Genomic DNA, 24,638 nt, shown 5'->3' on the forward strand with positions numbered 1-24,638 from the left:
CCGACAGGAGGTTATAAAGCTCCCTCTAGTGGGAGAAATTGTGTACTACAACCACAAAACACTGAGCCTCACCAGCCACTCCGGTGAATCCAAGTCCTTTATTACTTTTCACCAAATGTCCACAGGTACTCAAAGTTTTTTTTTTTTACTATTCATATTTGGCAGGTAGAAGGTAAATATCTTCCATACAGGTAAAAGTCCACTTTATGTGCTTTTGTGATACTGAAGGACATGTTGAGTCCACTTATTCACAGGAACACCATATTTACACTGAAAAACAATGTTTGCAAATGCTGAAAGAGTTTATTTTAAAAAAATAAGATAAGGGTACACAGTATCAGGTGTCGCTGAGATGAGTTTTGGGGCAGTAGTTAAGTCAATTCAAAACATTGCAGCTTTAACCGGAGCATCACAGCTTACCTCACACTCATTAAATAACCCGTGAACTCTGAAGGCATTTACATAGTTTAGTTTTTGTTTGCTGGTGTGGTGCCAATGCCTTTACTGACTGCTCTCATTTACCCAACAGCAAAATACCACCTTCTGTAACTGAACAGCAGCAGATTAGCTCCGTATAAATCACATACAGGATTACCACAAAGGAACTACCAGATTTCCATCTCTAATGTTGGTCTAAAGCTCCCTTCACACCCACTTTTGCTTCCTAGAGTCAACCTACAAGAAACCAAAAGAAGCAGAAACTCTTTTCACCTTCCTGATTGGCCCAATCAACATAAACACGCATAAAATTCAAAATGAAACCTGCACGACTGACTCCACAGACCGCTGGCACATAAATGTCAGCTTACTGAAAGGAGTTAAAAGTAAGCTGCACATAATTATAATAGGCCAGGTTTCACAAGGACCTCTAGACATCAATATAACTGTAACAGGACACTGAGCACATTATAGTTTGGGAATTCTAGCTTGAATTTCCACTCTTGTGTATAATCTAATGACATTTGCATGTTATTTAGGCTTAAACTCCGGAGAGATCCTTTACACTGTTGTTGTCACTGGAATGCGCTCTGGTTACAAGCTCTCTTACGCTTTTTAGTAGAGAAACTAGGCCATTTGTCTCCAGACTTTGGCACGCTGAAATCCCCCAGCAGAAATATATTTGTTTTGTTGAGCAGCTCAGTTTTAAAATATGAATTCAGCCACCATACTCCAGCTAAGGAACAAGTAAAAACCCTGATTTTTCTGCATATGTAATCATAAAAAACAAAGACAGGCCATATAGGAGCAATTGAATGTAGCATTTTCACGTTTCAGTGGATTTTCTAAAAGTAACCATGATTTCCTTTTTGAAAAAGAGAGTTTAGTTTTGGCAGAAATATTGGTTTCACTTGTAACTTTACATTCCGCAGCAGCAAACAGAAAAAAAGACAAGAAAAGCTGTAGTTCCCTGGCATACCTACAGACAAACATCAACATGTGCACTTTTAAAATGACACGGCTCCATGTGGCGCCTGTTGAATCTCTGAGCTGTTGGCTGCTGCGAGGCGGACCTGCGTCCCTCCCGTCTGTTATCACCAGTGTCTGGACTCGATCAGGTCAGCTCGCAGGCTCAGTCTCTTCAGAGTCTCGTATCCGACCACAATGAGCACTGACGTGGGCGTGGAGGAAATGACGCGGGCAGACAGCCCCTTGGTCAGCCCGTACGCCCCCTCCTCCACCAGCAGCTGCTTGAATGTCCCAATAACAGACGTTCGTCCCTCCACCTTAAACAGACAGGACACATCACCTTTGCTAAGTGCAAATAAAACTTATCGTGAGGGTTAAACTCTCCAAAAAAAAAACAACAACAAAACATTATTAATGCCTAATTTATGCTTGCTGCTGCAGTATGGACTGTGTCAGAATTACTGATTTATCAGTACAGGAGCTCACAGACTCCCAGACTATACAGAGGAACATGCTTTAACAACTTTCTGGAGAAAACTTTGGAACAAGACGCAAAGAAATTTCACAGATTTTGTCTCAGAGTAGAGCTGCTGCTCCTTCATATAAAAAGAAGCCAGTCGAGGTGGTTTAGGCATCTAACTAGGAAGCCTAAGGATGCCTCCTGGATACCTCCTAGTGAGGTGCTTTAGGCATGTCCATAGAAAAATGAAGTTCTACATAGAGTTTGCTGACAAGTTCAAACAAACGTGTCACACAAAATCTTTATGTTAGTCTGGTCCACATTGAACACTCAACCAGTCACCCCATAATGTTTACTAGTCTTTGTAGCATTTAGTAGAGAAAAATTAAGGATTCTGGTTACATATTTATCATACTTTTTCTTCGCTCACTACTAGAAAAACTCAGTTTGGTCACTCACTCACTGTGCACCATTTCCACATAGCCTCAGGCATTACAAAGACCATGCACTAATGAGCTGGCAGCGTAAAATCCATTTTATTTGGATCACACTTAAATGCATATTTGTGTTCTTGCATACAGCTCTGGGAGGTAATGTCTTGAAAAGCTCATGGATGCAAAGGACCTGTGAAACAGCTTTTAGCTTTAGTGTCACGCACAGCTGTGGGTTATCTGAGTTTACCTGGACTCTTGCACGAACAACATCCATGGGGTTGGTGATAGTAGAGGCGGTTACTGCTGCCATCGGTCCTGCAACAGCCTGCAGAATCAGGTGGGGGCACTCACTTGGTGCTAATAGGGATAACTGCTCTGGGAACACAAAAGATACAAAGTAAACAGCGTAAGGTCAAAGCGGTTCATATCCACAGGTTTTCCTGATCCAACTGTTGAAGCTACGATCTTCATTAGCAGCTTCCTGCCCACTGAAGACATCCTTCTGACTCTCTTGTATGGTTTTGTTTTTATTTTGCATACTGAGTATTTTACATGATGCTTAAAAAGTGACCTACCTGCATAGAAATGATAAAAAGGCCACCAGAGAGCACTGTTCGGGATGTACGTGAGCAGCGATGCCACGTAGCCCCGGTAAAATCCTCTGAAGCCATCGGCAGAAAATATCTGTACCGTAATGTCACGGCTCTGTCCGAAACTCAGTTTGTGCTTCCTGGTTGCAAGACCCACTTTGGGTTTGGCCTTGAAGCGTGTCAGGTGCTCCCCTTGTCCTTGCATCATTAGATGCTGTGACACTATGTCTATGGGCACAGTGATGGTCTGAGCCACCAGGGACGCCATCCCTCCTGCCACCACAGACTTCACTGTGTTGCTGGGCGAGTACTGGTTCACATACTTGCGCACCAACTCGTAGGTGGTGATGTAACCCTGTCCCGCGATCAGGGTTAGCGTGTTGACCATGAAGCCACGATAAAGGCCGCGCACACCCTCCGCTCGGAGAATCTTGCAGAAGGCATCGAAGGTCCCTGAGTAGAGGCTCTTTCCCTTCTGTACTTGCAGGCGGGTGCGGATGACGCTGGCTGGGTAGACGGTGGCCCTGGTGGTCAAGGTCATGAAGACACCCAGGGAGTAGAACTTCCTCTTGTCCAGGTCCTCCCATTCGATAATCTGGATTGCACCTTTCTGCTGCATGGTGCCGGCCTGGGCAGCGACGCACCACTAAAGCTGCAGAACAGCACTGATCACCATCCTGCCTGCAAGAACCAGAACCACTCACCATTAAAAGTCCTGCAGTCAGATAAGAACACACGTATTTGTTCATTCAGAATTTAGACCCCAGATTACTGATAGGAGACATAACCATTTCCTCACAATTTCATGGGAAAAAACCCCAAAAAGTAACAAAAGCTGCAACTGCATTTTGGGACGTTACTTTTAGTGTGACTGTTTCATACACTTCCACTGAAAATCAACTGAGAAGAGCTCGAACAAGTGACTATCAGGTACTTTTTTCCTTTAAAAGGAGACCTATTCTACTTTTAGCCACGTGCCTCTGGCTGTGAAAGCAGCTATCCCACTGACGTGCTGTTCTAACCTTTCACCTCCAACAGGCAACCAATCAGAAGAGTTCCAAAATAAAAATACTGGCAGATGCCAGTGCAACCCCTCAGCCTACTGGCAGATGCATCTATGTACATTTTTCTTGAGTTTTGTGTTCACGAGATTTTCAGAAAATTTGACCTCTGACCTTGACCTAGAAATTGAGGTCACCAGTATTCGAACCCCACCAAGATGTTTACTACGTGCAGCTATAATATTAAAATCCTTTTATCTTGAGTTATTATGTTCATAAAGTTGGGTGTTCACGCCCCCCGACTGGCAGGGTGAACGCAGTACCCCCTCCGCCACAAAAGGTTGTATACAGGTTAATGGTGATTTCCTTTAAAAAATAAAATGCTGACTTTTAATGCTCTGGGAGTTTTCTTCTATCATCTTATTGTCGCGTGCTGCAGTTTCTTTTTTGTATTATAAGTGAGCAAGCTACACAAAATAAGCGAGCGCACCTTCTGCACCAGGACATAAATGTCAGTAAATCAAAACTATATCATTTAATCCCTGCAAAGCCTGAACCATTGAAATAATTGCCAGAGAGTTCTTTTTTTTCTTTTTAAACTGGAAGGCTTAAGAAACCTTCTGACAAATTTTTAAAAAAATAAAAAATGTAAAACAATTTACATATGAGTTCTAATTTACACAGTCTTACACAACTTACACAACTTGTGTAAGCTGCACAATCTTACGCAATCTAGCTCTGGGGGTGGGGGGGCGGGGGGGTAGTTGCTTCAGAGCAGAGGTTTTTTCACAGAATTTTCGGTGATAGCTGATAAAGTGTAAAAGGGAAAACAAAAAACACTGTAAATCACACCTATTTGGATGCCATCCAAGGAAAAAAATAACAACAACAAGACTCAAACCTGCAGTAACATAATGCCATTTTGTCAGATAAGACCAAGAGTAATCTCTTTCACTCAGTAACAAAAGATGAAGCAACTTTTTCCATTGAAAACTTTGATGGGACCTAAATTCTCATCATAGGTAAACTCAACTCCTTTTGAAGCTTACATAAGAGAAAGATCTCTACAGCAGCAGTGTAATTACTCTGAGGTGACAGTTATTTTTTTAATTATTTATGTTTATTTAATATCGACTTTACTTGTTGCACATCAGCAAACAAATCTAAAATTTAAACATGCAAAGATTTTTGGCAAAATAACTAATTTATATCATCTGGGCAGGTTACATTAAACTAAAAATTTCAGCAGACACATACAAAATCTAAACAAATAAACAAACACAACCCAGACAAGACACAAATTAATCACATATATTATAGTATTCAAGGAGTCTGACACTAAGAAAAACAAATGGTGCCCACCCCTGTTCTGGTGCAACCTCTAAGAAAGAAAAACGTGGGAACGCCCCTGTACATAACGTCGCTTTTCTGTTATGTGACGGCGGGGAGGGGGGTAGTTAAACTAAATAGACCTATTTGCGCCATGTACACTAAGACCTAACACGACCTCCACAACAAGAGTCGCAGCACTGCCCTGTGTGAACGTCTAATCTAACTTTAACTCCTTCAAAAAGGCTGGTCGAGAAAAGCGGAAGCACGTGCAAAGGCAGTGTGCACTTGCAGTTCGTTAGCTAGCAAACAACGCTACTGATCCCATGCTGTGCGAATTCGTCCTTTTTAAAGAAACAAGGATTAAACATAATCACCCACAAACACACCAACTAACCTTGCAGGCGGTCACGAAGCTTCTTTTCCGTTGCCACTGCTGCAAACCTGAGTTGTTTTCTTAAACTCGCACGGCCTGCTCTGCTACAAGAAGGGTCATATCTTCCGTCCATCAGTGCTGCGAACAAATGTCCTTAAACGTGATAGGTCATGACCTGTGTTCTTCCGCAAACTGTTCTTACAAATCTGCTTAAACCTCTGCTAAAGAAATCAGGGGACGGAGAGTTGTTTGCTCTTTCAGGTGACCCCTGGTATGTTTACGTAGTTACCTGCTTGTACGACGATAATGGTGCCTTTAGGTCCTGAAAAAAGCGTTAGAATTCCAACAAATCACACACAACCAATGAGAAAATTTTAATAATGTAGAAGTTTTTACTCAATCAAAATGAATCCATAAACGTGGTTTATTGTTTGTTTGTTGTGTTAACCGGTGGCAGTCTATAAATGCACAATAAAGTTTTCACCTGTAACTGACAGTTAAAACTTTATCCTTGCATAGTCCGAGGCGCATTGAAGGTCGCAGGCACAGAGACGGTGGCGCTATACTGTCACGTGGGGCCTGTGCTTTTTAAAGTCACAGTGACTCATATTAGTGCTTCTGTGTGCACAAATGAATTCCTCATTAGTTCATGTATATAAACTAACTATGAAATACATTTTGAATAATTAATGTTGGACATATGGGACATTTTTTCTTTGTTTTAAGCCGTCGCAAATCCCACCTTATACTAATTTAGAGCACAATTGATATATTTCACAAATATATTGATATCAGTTTATGTTGTATAATTTGCTCCAGTGGGAAAAAAGCACGAGGTTTTCACCGAACTGTTTAATAAGTATGACCTCAGCCCAACGGAAAACCCAGTTGGGATAATCTTGAAATATTAAACAAATCAAATGACAGGGCCTTTTTAAAAAAGGTAAAATGCTTTAGAATATAGATAGAAATAGGCAGTCTGCCAATCATAAGCTAATTCACCCTTAATTTTTACACTGCAATTACAATATTACATTATAATATTATTACAATATTTACAATATGAATCATTATGTGCTAATTTACACAAAAACTGCTTATAAAAGATTCATCCAACCGGGGTGCAACCTATCGCAGCTCACTGTAAAACAGTCACAGTAATATATATTTTTATAGTTTCTTTGTTTTTTCTATAGTGTATAAACATGTCATCAAATAAAAGTTTGTCTGACATCTTACACATGCACATGCATGGGATTAAAAAAAATGATGCCATAAAATATTTATAGTGTATGCTCTTACTGACCCTGACTTACTGAGCTGGAATCAGTGGCTGAGGCAGGTAACAGCATCTCAACTTTTAGAATATTTAGAGTATGCGATGCTCCTGATACATTTAAGATAATTTGGAAAGACTTTATGGACCATGTTAAAACATGCACAAAGAGCCACACCTTTCTCACACACACTCCCTATATTGAAATTTATTAAATAATAACTTTATGGCCTTCATCTCTGTCTTAGCTGCTGATCATAATAAGATTAGAATATGGTTAACAAGATTCTTGTTTATGTCCGCATATAAGTAAATCAGTCAGGCAGTGTTTATTCCAGACTGATGGTGGATAGGAAGAAAATCACATAAAATACAATAAAGAAGATAACAAATAAAACACACCCAAATTACTGTTGTCTCAGTGAAGACTGATAACATGCAGGGACAAACTTTATATCTGTTAAGCTCACATTGATTACATTCTCAGAAGGGCCAAGCTTGGAGTTATATTTATACATGACATTTCTTGATAAGCTTTAAATATACTGGCTTCAGCAGTATAACATCTCTGAGCCACCTTAGTCTCTTCAACAACAATCTCATGGTGTCATTATGTGTTACATGAAGTTTTCTTAAGCTTGCTTTCCTGTAGTCCATACACAGGTGTTCTGTGTACAGTATGATCTAAATAAAGAGATCTTCACTATATCTGTTCTGCTGTTCTGTTAATTGGATACAACTATTTGGGAGCTAATAAAATTAGCAGATATTACAATGAAACAACTAACATTGAGGTAATTACTTGTTTATGTTTCAGGTTTTCTAAAATGTTATGTTTAAATTTGCAAATGATGCAACTAATTATGACATAATTTACACAACAGTTTAATTGGTAAACACCAAAAACCATTCACCAAATATATATTACGGATGTTTTATTTTAATTACTCTACAAGCAGATTTATTAGTTATCACTGCATGGGTGAAAAACGATGTTCTTGTTAACAACCCTCACTTAATAAGCTATACAATATGTTTTATAAATGTTGATATAACTCAAAAACCACTATGTTGTAGCTTAAAAGACTGTGTGAAACCTGTCTGTTCAGTGCTTACATTAACACAAGTCGTTCGTATGTTTCTAAAATTACGGTTAAAGTTTGCAAATGAGACCTCATTGATTAAGTGCAAATTTGCAAAAGGATCTCATTGAAAAACACTGAAAAACAGTGAACTAAATATATATTTTGAATGCTTGCTTCCCAATTGTCTGTAAAACATGCTATGGAAGAAAAATAGCAAACATTTTAAAAATGACCAGTGTATGAGATTAAAAGAAACAAACAAACAATAAGATTTTGCTGTAAAAATGTTTTAATTTTGTCAGTAGTCGACCGATGGGCGTGGCCATATATCTCTGTGATCTGATTGGTCGGCTCCGTGCTGCCTGCTCAGTAGTGAGAACGAGTCGTGTTGATTTCAGAAGTCATCATGGCGCACACTTCCCCAGTCAAAGGTAAAGGGATTTCTTCTCTTAACCTTCCGTTAGAGCTGATATCCGATCCACCGTTTAGCCTAAGACACACATGCCGCTTTTATAAACACGTCCATGTACTGAAAACTGCTGTCGTTAGCTTTTTAAGATTATATTCAGTGTACGCGGCGTCACACTGTCAGAGACATAAAAGCTAACGTTAGCTAGCTCGTTGATGCTCAGTGTATAACTAAACAGGGAAATTAGCTCATACCGCAAACCAGTGTTGTCTTTCTCTTCTTTTCGTTTTGTAACAGCTGTAGCGTGCACTATATAACAGTAGAGTTTGTGTCAAGTACCTTGCATTTTCTTATCGCTTTAAGATGTTCACCCGGTAGAGCGATAAGTAGTTGGTTAGGGAAGTGTGTGCTTCACGATAAGAGGCAGCGTTAGCAGCCTGTTAGCATTGAAGCCGTCTTGCTCTGCTTGTCATCAAGAGGCATGCAAAGGTGACATAATGTACGGAGACATTATTGTTATGTCGTTAGTAATTAACATTAGCATCAAAATAATATCATTACAAAGTGTGATTTCACGGTATATTATCAGTGCGAGCTCTTTGGCTGAGATCTTTTGAAAACGACTTTATAAATACAATACAATACGATACAATGCAGTGACACCGACCGGCAAACACCCCCTATGGAAAAAAAAAAAACAATTAAAGAAAAAAAAAATCCAGACGATGATTTAGCTTGGGCTGATTTTGCAGTAATTATGTAGTCTGCGTAGCAGTAATATATTTCTTTCAGGAAGCCCGCTGCTTTTATCGGTGGATACAAGTCTACAAAAGGATCTGTCTCCACTTCTCAGGATTTCATAATGAGCCAGTGTTTGAGTTTAATAGTCTGTAATATGTTCTTTATATTTTCCATCCTCACAGTTTTTGCATACAGTTTGTAAGAGATGAGAATACCTGCTGGGCCTGAAAAGTGAAGCTAGTTTGACCTGCTCCAGTAATCACATACGGTTGGGGTCCGCATATTTGATATGGCTTATTGTTTTTTACACCGGATGCCCTTCCTGACGCAACCCCTCCAAGGGATTTGTGTCTGCTCTTGGGCTCGACCCAGGGATCTTTCATTTGTTAGGGGAATTTTAGAGGTTAAGAACTGAACTGGTGCATAAAAAGAAAAATAAACTGTGATGAAAATGATAGATATAGCACAGATGTTCAAATCATTTGGGTTTCATATTTAGACATATTTTCATTTGTTTCCTTCCTCCTGGAGTTGGAGATGGCCATCCGTTGTTCTTGTGTTAGTATTTTAATATCTGCATGGATAAAACTGAGCTAAGTTACGTCTTGTTTGTTTGCTGCAACGGGAGCAATTGGATGCATTTAGAGGAAATATTGCAGATAAGCCCGATAAGAAACCCCCAGTATGCCACTGATGTATATAAACAGATTTGTAGGATTTCACTGAATGGTTTTATATGTGTTTATTTACATTTAATTTTAAAATAAGTGCCGGGCCTTTTACTCCTTTTAGGATTCCTTAAATATACTCTTTAAATTTAGGAATCAAATTCTACAAGGGAGTCTTTATGTTAAAGGTGGATCGTTTTGAGGTAGTTCTGCTGTGTTGAATAACTTTTTTTTTTTTAAAAAGAAAAAAAAAAGAATGTTGCTTTCAAAGTTAGAAATCTGAGCGTTAAAGTTACAGCATGATGTCCTGTTGAGTGACCATTGAGCAATCCTGTGCCAAGAATGCTCTCTGTGTAGAGGTTTACCACTCGTTCAGCTTAATTTTTTCACAAATTCAATCAATATTTAACAGGTAAATCCAGGGTGGACAGCCCTCAAGATTTTGATCCCAACTTGTCATGTCATGAAGTGCAAATGGGCTTATTCTTAGTTTAGGTTCAGCTAACTACATTCTACAGGGGTCATTTTTACTATGCTCAAAGACGAGAAAAGAAGTATTGAAACTAAATGTATATCGTCTGCTTCTCTTTTTCTGTACTGCATTTTCATGTAGTTCATTTGTAGCATGCATTCTGTGGCTTTTCAGTCATAGACTAACCAAGAAACATATGTAAAATATCACTTCACGCAGGGGTGTAAAACATATAGCTAGAGGGCAAGACCCACTGGATCCACTTTCTAAAGTATGATGCCAGGAAGCTTAGTGTTGTAAATTGTGAAAAATTGATTAAAGCACTTTTATAGCCATGACCTTTTATACCACATTAAAGGTAAATGGTTAAACCAAAGAGCTGTGCTCACATGTTTTATTTCTCATGACAGTAGACTGGCAGCATGTGGAAAACCCAAGACTACTGCTCTAAAGACACATCAGGCCGGTTGTTCATGGTTCATTAAATGGGAACATTTTGAGGCTGCATTTCTTTACTCTAAACAAAAAAGAAATATGTTATTTTTTGTATGTAAAGAATTTGACACCTCTGATCTAAAGTGAAGTTTGAATACACAGCTACTGTGAATGGACTGGTTCTTTTGAAGCCCTTTTCAATTCGAGCACTCAAAGCACTTTATACCACACTCATTTACTTAGATGAACACGTTGGAGAGAATTCAGTATCAGTATGTTGCACAATGTTGCAATTGGTATGCTACAGCCCCTCGCCTAATGACCACTAATATCACATGACATGTAAAAACACAATTGTAAGCCTCCTGCCAGTCAGGTGTCTTAATTCTTTCCCTCATAAAGGTGACCTCCCCTGTACTCTTAATGATAATTTTTGACAGTATATGTCAATAAAGTTGTGGTCTGACAAACATTCAATAAGTTCCAGGTTTTTACAAGGGTAGCCCGAGTAAGCAGTGTAGGTACACATTACTCCAACTACTGTGCACACAGTCACACACAGTCATTTTGTTCTAGAAAAAGGTCTGAAATATGACGTCCAGAGAGGAAAGAGTGTGTCCTTGTCCTTAAATAACTCATCATATAAATGATAAATGCGCAGATGTTTATTGGTTAAAAAGTGGGCTTGAAAGAAAGAAAGCAACAGTGGAGATGACTGTTAAGTGGGGAAGCATAGGAAAAAACGAGATCAAAAAAGCAGCACAAGAAGCACAGACAATGGCTTCAGTGGAGAATTTTCATTGTTTGTAACACTTCACTTTTTTTGGTTCCCATGCCGGCAGGAGCTAAGCTAAGGGACCGAGAAACAATAGTAGCCAACAAACTGGTTTTTCAACTGGTTTTTCACGCGGCCCCTTTGATGAGTTTGCAGCTCAAACATGTTGATGATGGTCATCAAAGCTCTGCATGGGACTGTTCTTCAACCTTAGTGGTCCCTTAAGTACTCTAAAGCCTAACCTGATCAAAGTATTAGATGTAATTTTCTAAGTTAAAAAAACAAAAACAAACTAAAACTAACTGAAACTATTGTTTAGATAAAAATCAATTTTCTTGCCTTCATAACATGGGGTTAGAGCAGATGGAGTATTTCATGCGAGTCAGCAGGTAGTTAAGTTTACTTGACTATTTGTATATTTCTCAGGCATCAGTTTTATTTTCATGAGTGTATTTTTATTTCTTTTCCTTTCTTGCTGCAGAGCACCCGTACAGCCATCTAATCGACACACTGAAAGATGGCCAGATCAAGTTCTTCAATCCATACAAATTAAACGATCCCCGATATGGTGAGTTCAGGCCCTCTGACTGAAATGTTTTTAAAGGATATGATGTTTTTAAAGACACTGCAAACTCTTTTGGGTCTCAGGATAGTTGTGTAAGGTAAAAGGATTGTCTTGAAGTAACACTTAAGAGGCATCGGTGTGTTGGAGCTTTCATTTGTCAACAAATTCTCAGAGCACATCTCGACAGTTAACAGTTATCTAACAGGGGCGGTTAATAAAGTGTTAAGCCTAATTACCCACTGTTTGCTGTGGGAAATAACTGTTTTGTTTGCTCTGTGCAGACAAGCTGCCTCTATCCATCCGTGTCTTACTGGAGGCAGCAATTCGTAACTGTGATGGCTTTTACACAAAACAAGAAGACGTCCAGAACATCTTGCACTGGCAGCAGGAGCAGAATAAAGCCGAGGTGCCATTTTCTCCCGCTCGGGTCCTCCTGCAGGACTTTACGTGAGTTTCACAGGGCTTTCTTTGCATCAGCGCTGTGGTCTGTGTGTTGGGAAAACATGAGATGAAATCACTTTATCATCAGTTGGAGAAAGCAGAATGGATAGATGAGTGATAAGATGTTGGTGACGCAGGTGACCCACCAGCAATTAGCTTATCAGATCCTTTGTCATCTTTCTTTGTTTTCTGCCATAAACAAGTATATATATATATATATATGTGTGTGTGTGTGTGTTTATATACATTTCCATTTATGTCCCTTTACAGTGGTATTCCTGCAATGGTGGACCTGGCAGCCATGAGAGACGCTGTGGCCAAACATGGTGTGGATCCTAGCCTGGTCAATCCTAAATGCCCTACAGACCTCATAGTAGATCACTCATTACAGATTGATTATAGCAAATGGTATGTTTGTGTTTATATGAACAGTTTTTGTGAATGTGAATTCTCTGTTGATTATCATGGAAAGTCAGATTGGTAAAAATATATTCTCGCCATAATTGAGCTGCTTTGCCTCATGAATTTAATGTTTCTTTTTACATTTTTACTCACAGTGCCATACAAAATGCTCCCAACCCTGGTGGAGGGGAGGGTCCAAGCCAGGGGCCCTCTCGCTCAGTACACTCCAGGCCTCCGTCCAGAGGGGGCGCACAGTGTGGAGGCCAGCGGGGCTCCTGCAGTAAAGTGGCCTGCAGCGACCCCCGAGCCTCCCCAGGTGGATCTCCAGCCTCTGTCCAACAGATTGAGAATACACCTCTCCTCTGCCCTTTCCACCTGCAGCCCGTCTCTGAGTAAGTTTAAAGGATGCTGGGGGGAGGGGCTAATATGCACCATGAGGATGATTAAATGAAAACAGCAGATGAATACAGTAACTGAGCTGTTGTGCAGTTATGTTTATGTGTTGATAATACATTAGATCAGATGATTTTACTGGCTGAGAAAATTGTGCAGCCTTTGAAATTCTTGCAGATGTGGCATTTCTGTTTGCAAATTGACCTAAAGAGCATGAGAACATTTGATTATCATGAGTTGACATACGTCAGTAGAAGTTGAATTCTTCCTTTCGCATGTTTGCTGATGACTTATTCCTTTTTTTTCTGCAGAGTTGAAACAGCTTTGAGAAATCAGGAAATGGAACTGATCAGAAACAAAGAGAGGCTTCAGTTCTTTAAGGTAAAACAAGAAAAATGACTGCTGCTGCTGCAGTTTTTATATGATAAGTAGTTTTTATAACCGAGTAAAAAAGAAGTCACAGTTATGGGTTATGTAGCGAAACAATTTTTAAATGAATGAATGGTAAAATATTTGATACTGTTTCCAAACAGTGGTGTTCAAAAGCATTTAAGAATGTGAACGTGGTTCCTCCGGATGTTGGTGCAGTCCACCAGTTGAACTTGGAGTATCTGTCCCGAGTGGTGCAAGTCAGTGACGGTTTCATCTACCCTGACAGTGTAGTGGGAACCGACTCTCACACCACCATGATTAATGGCTTGGGCATCCTTGGCTGGGGTAAGAGATTTTCCAATATTTTGACAGTTGTTGAAATTTTGTAAACATGAGAAAATGCTCAGTGGCTGTAATGTACACCTGTGTTTGAATAGCTATTCTGAGAAATGAGAGGAGGCGATAAAGAGACACAAATAAGTCACATACTAAAAGGGCAGCAAATACAAAAAACGGATTATGTCCAAGACGGTAACTTTGCAATGCAAACTTCTCTGCTTCTAAATTTACACTCTAGATAAAAACAAAATGGGACACTGATATGAATACAGATGTATTACAGATATATCCACCACAGAGGATAAGTGGTGCATCAGTATGCAGTACATGTAGGGAATTCAAACAGAAGGTAGTTATGACATTTTAGAAAATCCTGGAATAATGGGTAAATTAAGCACTGTGAAATGATTCTTGGAGAAATTGTGGGGCACATTGCCTTAAACCAAACATATTTTTGGAGGATGTATTTAAGGCACTTAAACAATTCCGTGGTCAGAAATCTGTGGAAGTTTTGACTCAAATAATACAACATTTTCTAGGGATAATGTAACAATTAATGGCACCACTTAGATGGTTTAAACCTGATTCTTCACCGTGTAATATTTTGGCTGAGAAAGCCCATGGAGACTCTCACTTAGAGAAATGATTAATGAATAATATAAAGATAATAAATTATATAAAGATTAGGTTTTGCAAGCAGGTCAAACTGGTATGATGTTGTAATCGTAGCCATGTGCCGATGGGAGGGTAAAGTTCTCCAGCTGATGATGCACTGATTTACATAAAACAGAAGCAGTTAGTTCATTTAGGTAATGACCAGCATACTAATGAAAGCAGCACAAATTAGCAGGTCAAAAATGAGCAGATGCATTAAGGGATATAGCAACATGCTAACCTAAATAATCAAGTGTACGTGTGTGTTTTTATGCATGCACTGTGTTTTAGAAACATTACAACATTTCAGATTTAAAAAAAGTTGAACGTTGTCTGTAAGGAACTGCTGAAGACTGTGTGTGATCTGACTGTTTAGGAGGATTTAGTGGAGTGCTGCTTTATTCTAGACTGTTCCACTGTGTAAACTTTAAATCTTCTCAAATCTCAGTTGACAATTGTGCAGAAGAAGAAGACAAAATATTTTCTGTCAGATTCTGATCCATATGCACAGAATTATTAATGTACCATGTGTGTAAAGTAGGATTCAGACAATAATCTAACACACTTAAAAAATAAAAGTTGTTCTATGTGTGTGCACTGCTGAGAAAAGACATGCAGAGACGTATTCAATGTGGAACAATTTTTGTAACTAAATGTAGTTACAAATGTAACTAAAAACACTAAAAGAACATCCATATCCACACTTTTCACTCACAATATTGACGCTACGCCCTTATAGGAAATATTGACTGGAGCTTTTTAACATCAGAAGAGTTTTTTTCCGCTGGTGCAGACAAAGTGAAATAAAAACTAAGATAAAAACTCTACAATTTTTACCATATTTCTCTCTCAGGAGTCGGGGGAATTGAGTCTGAAGCCATAATGCTGGGCCAACCAATATCTCTGACTCTCCCTCAAGTAGTGGGCTGTAAGCTGGTGGGCTCCATTAACCCGTTGACCACATCCATAGACATCGTCCTCGGTATCACAAAGGTCAGTCTTCTCTTATGTTTCTTTATGTGTTGAGAGAGCAGAGCTGTGGTATGAGGATGCACCGATCTGCTGCTCGGATCACCTATAACTCTGACCCTGACTCACAAAGCAAGGTCGACCTTCAATGGCAACAGGCCAATCAGATTTGATTATATATAAATAGTAATGAAATAAAATCTGAAATAAAATATGACCAACTAAATAAATGTTTTACTTTATCTAATTTACTAAATAAAAATGGTGTATTCTTTTATTTGTTTTATGAAGCAAGAGGGTGATATTTAGGTGCCACCTGACATTGAGATACAGCGTGACAAACACAATTAATCAGTATAACACTGGTATTGGTCAGTACTTTGTAAGACGCCTAAAGGCAAGAATATGTTTCGACACTGGTTTGGTGCATATTTACTTTGTAAGAGGCAGGTGTTTGTAAAAGTGTAATTTTATCATTGTAAACTATAGAAATCAACAAAAAAACTGAAGGATGATTCTGTTGTATAAAAGTCATCTTGTTTCTTTATGTGTAATTATTTCTTGTGCTTTCTTTTTCTAAAAATTTTTTGTCCAGCACTTACGGCAGGCTGGGATCGCTGGGAAGTTCGTTGAGTTTTTTGGACCTGGAGTCTCCCAGCTGTCAGTCCCCGACCGAACCACCATTGCCAACATGTGCCCAGAGTACAATGCTACTGTCAGCTTCTTCCCTGTCGACCAAGTCACACTCAAGCACTTTAAAAAGACGAGTGAGTTAGTCACAGCTTCTGTTTATTTTTATTATTTACTGTTTATTTTATTTTATTTTTTAGTTTCCCAGGCCAACATGTAATTTTACACCATTCCAGATTTTACCCAGGAAAAACTTGAATTGTTGGAGTCTTACATGAAGGCTGTAAAACTTTTCCGGAGCTACGATGACCCTTCAGAAGACCCCCAGTACTCTGAGGTAATTTGTCCAAGATGTGATCTCTAAAAGTCTCTTTTGAAAAGTCCAGACTTTTAGAGATTTAATTTTCTTAATAACTTTACAGTACATTGCCAAAGGTTGAAATAATGAGGTCATTGTTTTTGCAAATGATCCTTGTGAGCCAAAAACTCAGTTTCAGACCACCACTGTATTCTCCAACTGGTTGGCAAGTTGCTAGGTGAAGTTGGTCGCAAAGAGGTATGTTGTGCTGCACTGAAAACCTCCTTGGGATTGCTTTGGTAGTTAGCAGTTTGCCATGGTTGACCATAGTCTGAAGGAAAGACGCCAAATTGTCTGCAAACAGTTGCCGACCACTGGCCGAGCATCAGTGGAACTGTGAAACGTGCCCCGCACACTGGAAACAGAGAATGTCCGCCTCCAAAGTTAAAGCTGCGCCTTTTGAAACATGTTGGTTGTGCCAATAAGGCACAACTTTTGCTTGAAAGGTAAACGGGTTCGATTTCCACATTTACTTCACCTTTTCAGGTTTCATTACTCAGCAAATAGTTGGCCAGTGTTTAGCAGAGAAGTCTGCTTCATCCATGAAAACTATGGGGAACAGCTGCAGTCTAGCAGAGACCACAGTAATCACAGGGAACCTCAGGGAACCACTCGCCAACCAGTTGGGGAACAAATGGAGCCTTTGGGGGGGCTTACTGACTGACTTCAAGGTCTGTGTCACCGAGGCCTAATATGATTGTTTTAGGAACACAATTTTGACTGTTGGCACAGAAGCCCCACCCATGCTTTAGCCAGCCAATCAGAAGATGGCTGGCTAGAGGAAGAGGAACTAAAACTGGTTGTTTTAGACAGTGGGTGATTCGAGGGGCAAGATATATTTGTAGTAGTATGAAAAGTAAAACTGTGAATCATTTAAAGTTAAGTTGAGGCCAAGAATACAGATGTGGAGATATGTGATTTTGAATTAAAAGTAATAGATTGTGGTGTTCTGTTGATATGAATGTGTTTTTATGAAGTTAAAAAATGTAGTAATGACACTCTGACAAGCCCTATAGAAGCTATGTTTGCAAATAGCACCCTAGGGGTCAGAAGTAGAGGTCATAATGAAAGAAATTACAACTACTGATCTTTGTGCAGGTGATTGAGTTCAACCTGAGCTCCATGGTGCCCTATGTGAGTGGACCGAAGAGGCCGCAGGACAGAGTGGCTGTCAGCAGTATGAAAGAAGACTTTCAGAGTTGTCTTGATGAGAAGGTAAGATGCAAAAACTAAACAATATAACTTTCAAGTTAACTCTTGTGTATTTTGGTTTTCAGTTAAGCTGCAGGATTTGCAGTGTAATTATATTTTCTTTGGTTTGTCTTTAGGTGGGTTTTAAAGGCTTCCACATCGCTAAGGAGAAGCAGGAGATCCGTGTTCCTTTCTTGCACAGTGGTCAGGAGTACCAGCTGTCCCATGGTTCAGTGGTCATCGCTGCCGTCATCAGCTGTACTAACAACTGCAATCCATCTGTTATGTTGACTGCAGGTAAAGGACTGACTCAAAGAAAGAGCCAGAAAAAGTGCATTTTCCCCTCAATTCTAACATAAAGGCTCTAAAGCTTGGAGCTGTTGGTATCATTTTTTTAGGGGATATCAAAGTGTCACATCACAATGTCAGAGCAGCATGATGTGTTTACTTTTCCTTGTGAACACAACAAGACAAGCCCAGACATGTTCTGACAACAAGAGCCTGGTGACAGTCTCTAATGATATTTAGTAAAAATGGAGCTACTTCAGCCCTCTAAGAGAGCACCATGCTTTGCAAATAGAAAGAGCTAACAGTGGATGGAAATTACTGAAGCGGTTAGATGGTCGAAGCGCAGCTGATTAGAAAGTTTGACGCAAGATGCAACATCACAGAAAATAAGTTACGTGTTCTTTTATTACGTGAGAATATTGTGCAGCTCCTGATGAGTTACAAGGTTAGTTAATGTTAAACTAAAGTGTAAACAGTAATTTTACACTTCATTATTAATGTTTTATAACTTCTAGGGAAACAATGGCTACTTTTGTGGTTACATTTAACTTTTGTTGTGTCACTGTCGCTGCTGCTGACACTTTATTTTAATAGTCACACTTTGAATTAGGTGGTGTGTCATCACTCATGCAAGCTCAGTAGAGGATACCTTTGTTTATTTAAATGTATAAATCCTGCTGCCTGCAAGCATCAACAAAATGTTGTTCATTATTTTATATTGATATGAATATTATTATTGTAAATTTCTTGAAATAATTTTTAAGCTGTATTGCACACCCATATCAGCATCATGTTGCCTGTTTTCACTGGCACTCTTTTACAGTCTGCAGCACTGCATAACGTAGAGTTATTTGTGATTGACAGGGCTTCTGGCCAGAAAGGCTGTAGAGGCCGGGCTTCTCGTCAAGCCTTATATTCGGACCAGCCTGGCTCCCGGAAGCGGCATGGTCACGCACTACCTCAATGCCAGTGGAGTCCTGCCTTACTTTAATAAGCTGGGGTAAGTGTATGTACACAGCAAGAACACAGACAGACACAAATATCTCTTTAGCACCAAGACAATAACCTGGAATAAACGGGTATTTGCAGGTCTGAGGAGGGATGACCTGTAACTGCCCAGCTAGTAGTAAACACATAATAAAGTGGTTTGAGTCCTCCAGGAGAGTAGAAAAGCGCTGTATAGGAATTAGTCTATTTAAATGGTTAAAAGTGTATTTCCACAAAAACTTAAAGTTTTTGTGTATGTATGTATTGTGTGAAGTTAGTCTAATGTCTTATGTAAAGCACTTTGTTTTGTCTAGTTAAAAAGAAATGTAAACATGAAGCCTCAGTCACACAAGCCTAAATGCTGGCTGGCAACTGATTGGCGAGTGGTTGCTAAAGTTTGCTGGATATCACTGGGTGAACCAGCAGTCTCCGTTTCCAGTCTACGCTGCAGTTTGTCAAGTTTCACTACCATTTGGCAGTTGGTATCGTCCATGCAAACTACAGAGAACCTGGTAGTACAGAGGAACCTACAGAGAACAAAGCAATCATAAGGAGGTTTTTGGTGAAGCACAGTTTGTAGTTTTCTGGGTGTGGCTAAGGTTATCAGCACTAGCACCAGCAGGCCTCTTTCCTTTCAGATTAATGTGGTTGCAAATTGCTCTATTTGAGCAGTTCTGTACCAGTTTACTGAAATAAACCTACTTACTATTGTAGATTTGTTTGACTGTTGTTCACGTTGCTTGTGTGAGAGAGAGCGGTGCTGTAGGCCGGGCTCTGTAACATCTTAGACGAGTAGTTTAACCGCTGTTTTTATGTAAATAAAATATGAATAACTAAATGAACTGATCTTGTCTGTTGCCGACTGCTGCAGGGTATAGCAACTTTTAATCTAGCCGGGGTGTTTTGCACCCATCCAGAGTTCACCATGAAAGCATAAGGATAAGCTTCTAAAAGGCATGTTACTGTCACAACACAACCTTTAACAAATCTGCCCAAAATTACTGTTTTAAGAGCCAAACAATACATCAACTTTACCGAAAGCCCTTCATAAATGTATTTATGACTTTATGTTCATTTTAAGTTCTTGCATTAATGTTCATGACCAGATAGCTGCATGGTTTAGAAGTAAAAAGTTTGGAGCTTTGTCAGCATTGTGATCTAAACCAGTAAAAACTTTGAGCTTGTGTTAATTACTACCTGTTCGATGCAAGGTTTGTGTGCTAAGGTGGTGACGCAAAAGACGCCGGAATGATTCATATCCTTTAAACAGACCTGTGTTGTCATTTCCATGACAGGTTTGAGGTGATTGGTTATGGCTGTGCCACATGCGTGGGGAACACGGCGCCATTGCCAGAAGCTGTCGTGGATGCAATCAAACAGGTAGGATCCTCATCGGGCTGAAAGGAGCTGCTGCTGTTGCTGTTAGAGCAGTCAGAGCTTCATGATCTCTTTTGTTCTAGGGTGATCTGGTGGCCTGCGGCGTGCTGTCTGGCAACAGGCATTTTGAAGGGCGACTGTGCGACTGTGTGCGTGCCAATTACTTGGCGTCTCCTCCCCTGGTGGTGGCTTATGCTATTGCAGGGACTGTGGGAGTCGACTTTGAGAAGGAGCCTTTAGGTAAGAAATGCGCTCTATTAAAGGGTTTTACCTCAGAGCTGAGGATCGTCAGAGGATTTGGCAGATTACACTGAAGGGGCATGTTGTGATTCTATGTTTTGTATAAGCCAAAGAAAACCTTTATTGCTAGAAATATTAAACAAAAAGCATAAAAAAGACATCTTGAGGTCTCGTGTTTGTATTTACATTATTTCATTTTCTCAATACAACTTGAGAAATTCTTAAATAAATTCTTACAAATTTGGTTTCTTGTTTGTTTGAGTAGGTTTGACATCCGATGGGAAAGAGGTGTATCTGCGAGATATCTGGCCGTCCAGAGAGGAGGTCCAACAGATTGAAGAGGACACAGTATTCTCCTCCATCTTTAAGGATCTAAGGGGAAGGATGGAGGTCAGGATATGAGCTTTATTACTTTTCTTCAACTTCTAATGCAGTTGCTGCACAGCATGAGCAGCAGTACGGTGCTCCTTCTGTCTGTCTGCACATTTGGAAACAATGCACATAAAAAAATGCTTTTATTCAGTAGTTTGAACAGATCTGAAGTAGAACATTTCCTTGTGTTTTCGATCTGAGAGAGAGTGTGGAAACTGATCCTGAATTGCTAAAAGCGTGACACGGATGACTGGAAAACATTCTTTGCTTTTTCTTTTTTTAATGTGATTTCTTTCTGTCTTTCAGAAAGGGAACACATTTTGGAAAAATGTTGAATGTTCAGACGCTCTTCTTTTCCCCTGGGATCACAAGTCCACATATATCCGATCACCGTCTTTCTTTAGCAAGCTGGTGAGCGCTCTGTGCTGCACATCCTTTGACTGTATGTGGACCTTAGAGGAGATGTTTTTACTTCCCTAGTGTTAAATGTTTGAATGCTTCCGTTTTCAGAGTAAAGAGGTGCCTCCTCCTCAGTCAATAGAAAGCGCACATGCCTTACTGTTCCTTGGGGACAAAGTGACCACGGACCACATTTCACCAGCGGGCAGCATTGCAAGGGTCAGCGCTGCTGCCAAGTACCTAATGAGCAAACGGTCAGTTTCAGCCTTCAGCCCTTGTGGACACAAACACTTAAATCTTTCAAGGCAGCTTCAGTTGGACAGCTTTGTAATCAACCAAAGTCAGGTTTTCAAAGATGATGGCAATGGTTAAAACTTGGGTTTAAATGTTTGACTCTCTAAATGAGAACATTTCAGCACATATTTAAAATCTAAAGGAATAAGTGGTGCAAAGGGATTTGTAGTTAAGTTATCTGCTTCATGGTCTGATGGTCCCCCTGTGACATCATCCATGACTCGTGGCATCGCCGCCGTCACAGAGCAGCAGAGGAGGTTAGCGTGCATCTGTTTGTGTTAGCATTATCCATCCTCCATAACACACAAACGTAAAACACAAGTTTATTTCTCACCTAACTGTGTGGAGATGCAAAAATCAGCTCAGCTGGTGAGCCGTCACCATTATTGAATCAACCATAGGAGTATGGAGAGAAATCCAGGGTTTCTTTCAGCACAGTTCATAGATTATGAACCTCAAGCATTTAGAATTTAAAGTAATGTTTGCAGAGACGATCAAATGAAAGTCTTGTAAACCTGAATTATGGTGAGATCTTTTTAACTTTGAAAATTGAAGATAATTCAACTTGTTTTAATTTTATTTCTATAGCATAAAATCACAGCAACAGTCCCCTCAAGGTGTTTTTTATTGTAAGAAAACGATTCTACAGTAACAAAGAGAGAACCCCAACAATCAAGACAAACCTCTGAGCAAGCAGTTGGCGACAGTAGGAAGGAAAAACTGCCTTTTAACCTGATATTGACTAATATTGTTGACTTTGAATTTGTTCCTCAGACTGACACCACGAGAATTTAATTCATATGGCGCTCGCAGAGGGAATGACGCCGTGATGACCAGAGGCACGTTTGCCAGCATCAAGCTCCAAAATCGATTCATCGGAAAACCAGGCCCGAAGACTTTGCACATTCCATCAGGCCAGACAGTAAGTGCAACAAAACCTCAATGGTTTCCTTTTAACTTTTGACAAATATTGGGCTGTTTTGGTTTTGCTGATGTACTCACTCGTGCTGCATGAGCTGGCTGTTACCCCGGGCTGGTCTGTGACCTTTGGGTGGCTGCATCTGTGTGTCTAGCACGGCTGATTGCTGCAGGCTCAAGCCAGACTCGGTACTGTGTTGTTTCTGCTGTGTCAGAGCACCTACAGATAACTGCTCTCTCTTCCTGTGTCTGCTCAGCTGGATGTCTTCGAGGCAGCTGATCGCTATCAGAGAGACGGCATTCCCCTCATCATCCTGGCAGGCAAAGATTACGGCTCTGGAAACTCCAGGGACTGGGTGGCCAAAGGACCGTACCTGCTGGTAAACAAGCTGCAGTTTTTATAGTTGTAATTTAGCAGAGTTTACCCTACAGTAGGTTGACCCACTGTGGAATTTGGAAATGGCCGTGCATGTTCAGCAAACTGTGTTCCACTGTGTTTCTACTTCCTTGCTTTCGCCGTGGTTGCAGGGGGTGCGTGCGGTGATTGCTGAAAGCTTTGAGAAGCTGCACAAGAACCAGCTGGTAGGAATGGGGATCATGCCGCTCCAGTTCCTGTCAGGCCAGAACGCTGACTCACTGGAGCTCAGCGGGAAGGAAAGATTCAGCATCACCCTGCCGGAGAGCCTGAGTCCAGGGCAGGAGCTTACCGTCAAGGTATGCAACACTTGCTGCATTTTAGCCTCTGCAAAGCCAAAGTTATTTTTAAGCTCTAAACTAAATGATGAAACATGTCAGTCACAAATTGTGCTAAAATCCTGATTAGAAAAATGTTATTTTAATTCTTAGTCTCACTTTATGTGTTTGTCCACAAATTAGTCCCTCTCTGCAGTTTACCAGTCATGTTCGGGTCTCCTTGCTGAGTGGTGAAGTGAAACGTGTGTTTCGTGTTTTCTGTTGCAGACCAGCCAAGGAAAGTCCTTCTCCGTCACCGCCCTGTTTGACAGCGACACAGACGTTATCTTGTTCCAACAAGGAGGGCTCCTCAGATACGTTGCTCGGACTTTGCTCTGAAAGAACAGCAGCCCTTGGCATTTAATGTCTTCATCATGGACGAGAAAACCTCACAGAGCTGGATTAGCGTCTCCAGACTTTAGCGGAACGTCAGTTTTAAGACCCCCGCAGCTTCTAAATCACTACACACGGCTGTTTCAGCATTTAAAAGGGCACCCTTTCTCCTCAGAAGATCATCCAGGCTCGAGAAAAAATGGTGACTGTCACTCAGTAAGGAGATTGTATCCTAGACTAACTGCTGAACATAGTTTTTGGTGTTTTATCATGCTGAAAGGACTTTTCTTTCGACACGGAGATGAACCAAGAAATTGATCCTCCTTCATTTAACTTAAAAAAAAGAAGAAGAATTTGGCCAAAGGCTGAGATGGTGGTAGGTACGATGGCATGAATACTTTGTTTTTAGAGCGTAGTACTGCTCTTTCACCCCCCAAACAACAACAAAAACCATCCAAGTTGAATTTTATGAATTTCAGAAATTTGCAGAATTGATGTCACTTCCCCGTTTTCAGTGCTGTTAAGATTTTGCTAATCAAACCTGTTGCAGAAAGTACACTTGCCTCACTTTTAATTGTGGAAAAATGTGACATTTTTTCTTTTTGCTGTTACTGGTGTTTTCCCTTCATAAAGATGGCTTGTATTACAACTGACAGTGGTCGGCATCACATTAAAGGTTAATTAAAACACCCTTTCAGCATTACTAGGTAAGCTCTTTGCTCTGTTTCCACTCTTGCTGCTAAGCTAAGCGAAATGACTGCTGGCCAGAGCCCGAAGCTTAATTTAAAGAACTGTGTTGAATCTCCTTAGAGCGACTTTTACAGTGAAGACAGTGATTTATAAACAGTTTTTGCTCAAAAAAAGGTGCTGCAAAACATATCTGGGCCTTATAATGAAGGAGACGCTGCTTAGTAAAAATGAGCTTT

At 40.1% G+C, this 24,638-nt stretch overlaps 2 protein-coding genes across 2 annotated transcripts; one reads left to right on the forward strand and one right to left on the reverse strand.

The window, feature by feature from the left end:
• Positions 1-79: 79 nt before the first annotated feature.
• slc25a44a (solute carrier family 25 member 44a) lies at positions 80-6,138 on the reverse strand. The gene is made up of 5 exons (XM_006782434.3): positions 6,082-6,138; positions 5,619-5,919; positions 2,877-3,572; positions 2,549-2,676; positions 80-1,724 (listed from the first exon to the last, which is right to left on the reverse strand). The coding sequence occupies exons 3-5, from the start codon at positions 3,508-3,510 to the stop codon at positions 1,533-1,535; spliced, it is 954 nt and encodes a 317-aa protein (XP_006782497.1). The 5' UTR covers positions 3,511-3,572; positions 5,619-5,919; positions 6,082-6,138; the 3' UTR covers positions 80-1,532.
• A 2,199-nt stretch (positions 6,139-8,337) lies between these two features.
• On the forward strand, positions 8,338-24,361 carry ireb2 (iron-responsive element binding protein 2). Its single transcript, XM_006782433.3, has 22 exons — positions 8,338-8,389; positions 11,940-12,026; positions 12,305-12,470; positions 12,735-12,872; positions 13,022-13,258; positions 13,571-13,640; positions 13,793-13,976; positions 15,478-15,617; positions 16,189-16,360; positions 16,460-16,560; positions 17,680-17,796; positions 17,910-18,069; positions 18,925-19,060; positions 20,343-20,427; positions 20,508-20,664; positions 20,930-21,054; positions 21,343-21,447; positions 21,547-21,689; positions 22,504-22,651; positions 22,905-23,027; positions 23,176-23,361; positions 23,608-24,361. Exons 1-22 carry the CDS (start codon positions 8,365-8,367, stop codon positions 23,716-23,718), a joined length of 2,916 nt encoding a protein of 971 aa, XP_006782496.1. The 5' UTR covers positions 8,338-8,364; the 3' UTR covers positions 23,719-24,361.
• The last annotated feature ends 277 nt before the right edge of the window (positions 24,362-24,638 follow it).

The sequence above is a fragment of the Neolamprologus brichardi genome, chromosome 7 (genome assembly GCF_056152115.1).
Source record: "Neolamprologus brichardi isolate AB-2024 chromosome 7, ASM5615211v1, whole genome shotgun sequence".
In the NCBI taxonomy this organism is placed as follows: domain Eukaryota; kingdom Metazoa; phylum Chordata; class Actinopteri; order Cichliformes; family Cichlidae; genus Neolamprologus; species Neolamprologus brichardi.

Coding starts and splice junctions, on each gene's coding strand:
- slc25a44a (XM_006782434.3), bottom strand. CDS start 3,510: ATGCAGCAGAAAGGTGCAATCCAGATTATCGAATGGGAGGACCTGGAC. Junction 2,677..2,876: donor TTTTTATCATTTCTATGCAG/GTAGGTCACTTT, acceptor TTGTGTTCCCAG/AGCAGTTATCCCTATTAGCA. Junction 1,725..2,548: donor TTGTTCGTGCAAGAGTCCAG/GTAAACTCAGAT, acceptor TGTCTGTTTAAG/GTGGAGGGACGAACGTCTGT.
- ireb2 (XM_006782433.3), top strand. CDS start 8,365: ATGGCGCACACTTCCCCAGTCAAAG. Junction 12,027..12,304: donor ATTAAACGATCCCCGATATG/GTGAGTTCAGGC, acceptor TGCTCTGTGCAG/ACAAGCTGCCTCTATCCATC. Junction 23,362..23,607: donor GGCAGGAGCTTACCGTCAAG/GTATGCAACACT, acceptor TTTCTGTTGCAG/ACCAGCCAAGGAAAGTCCTT.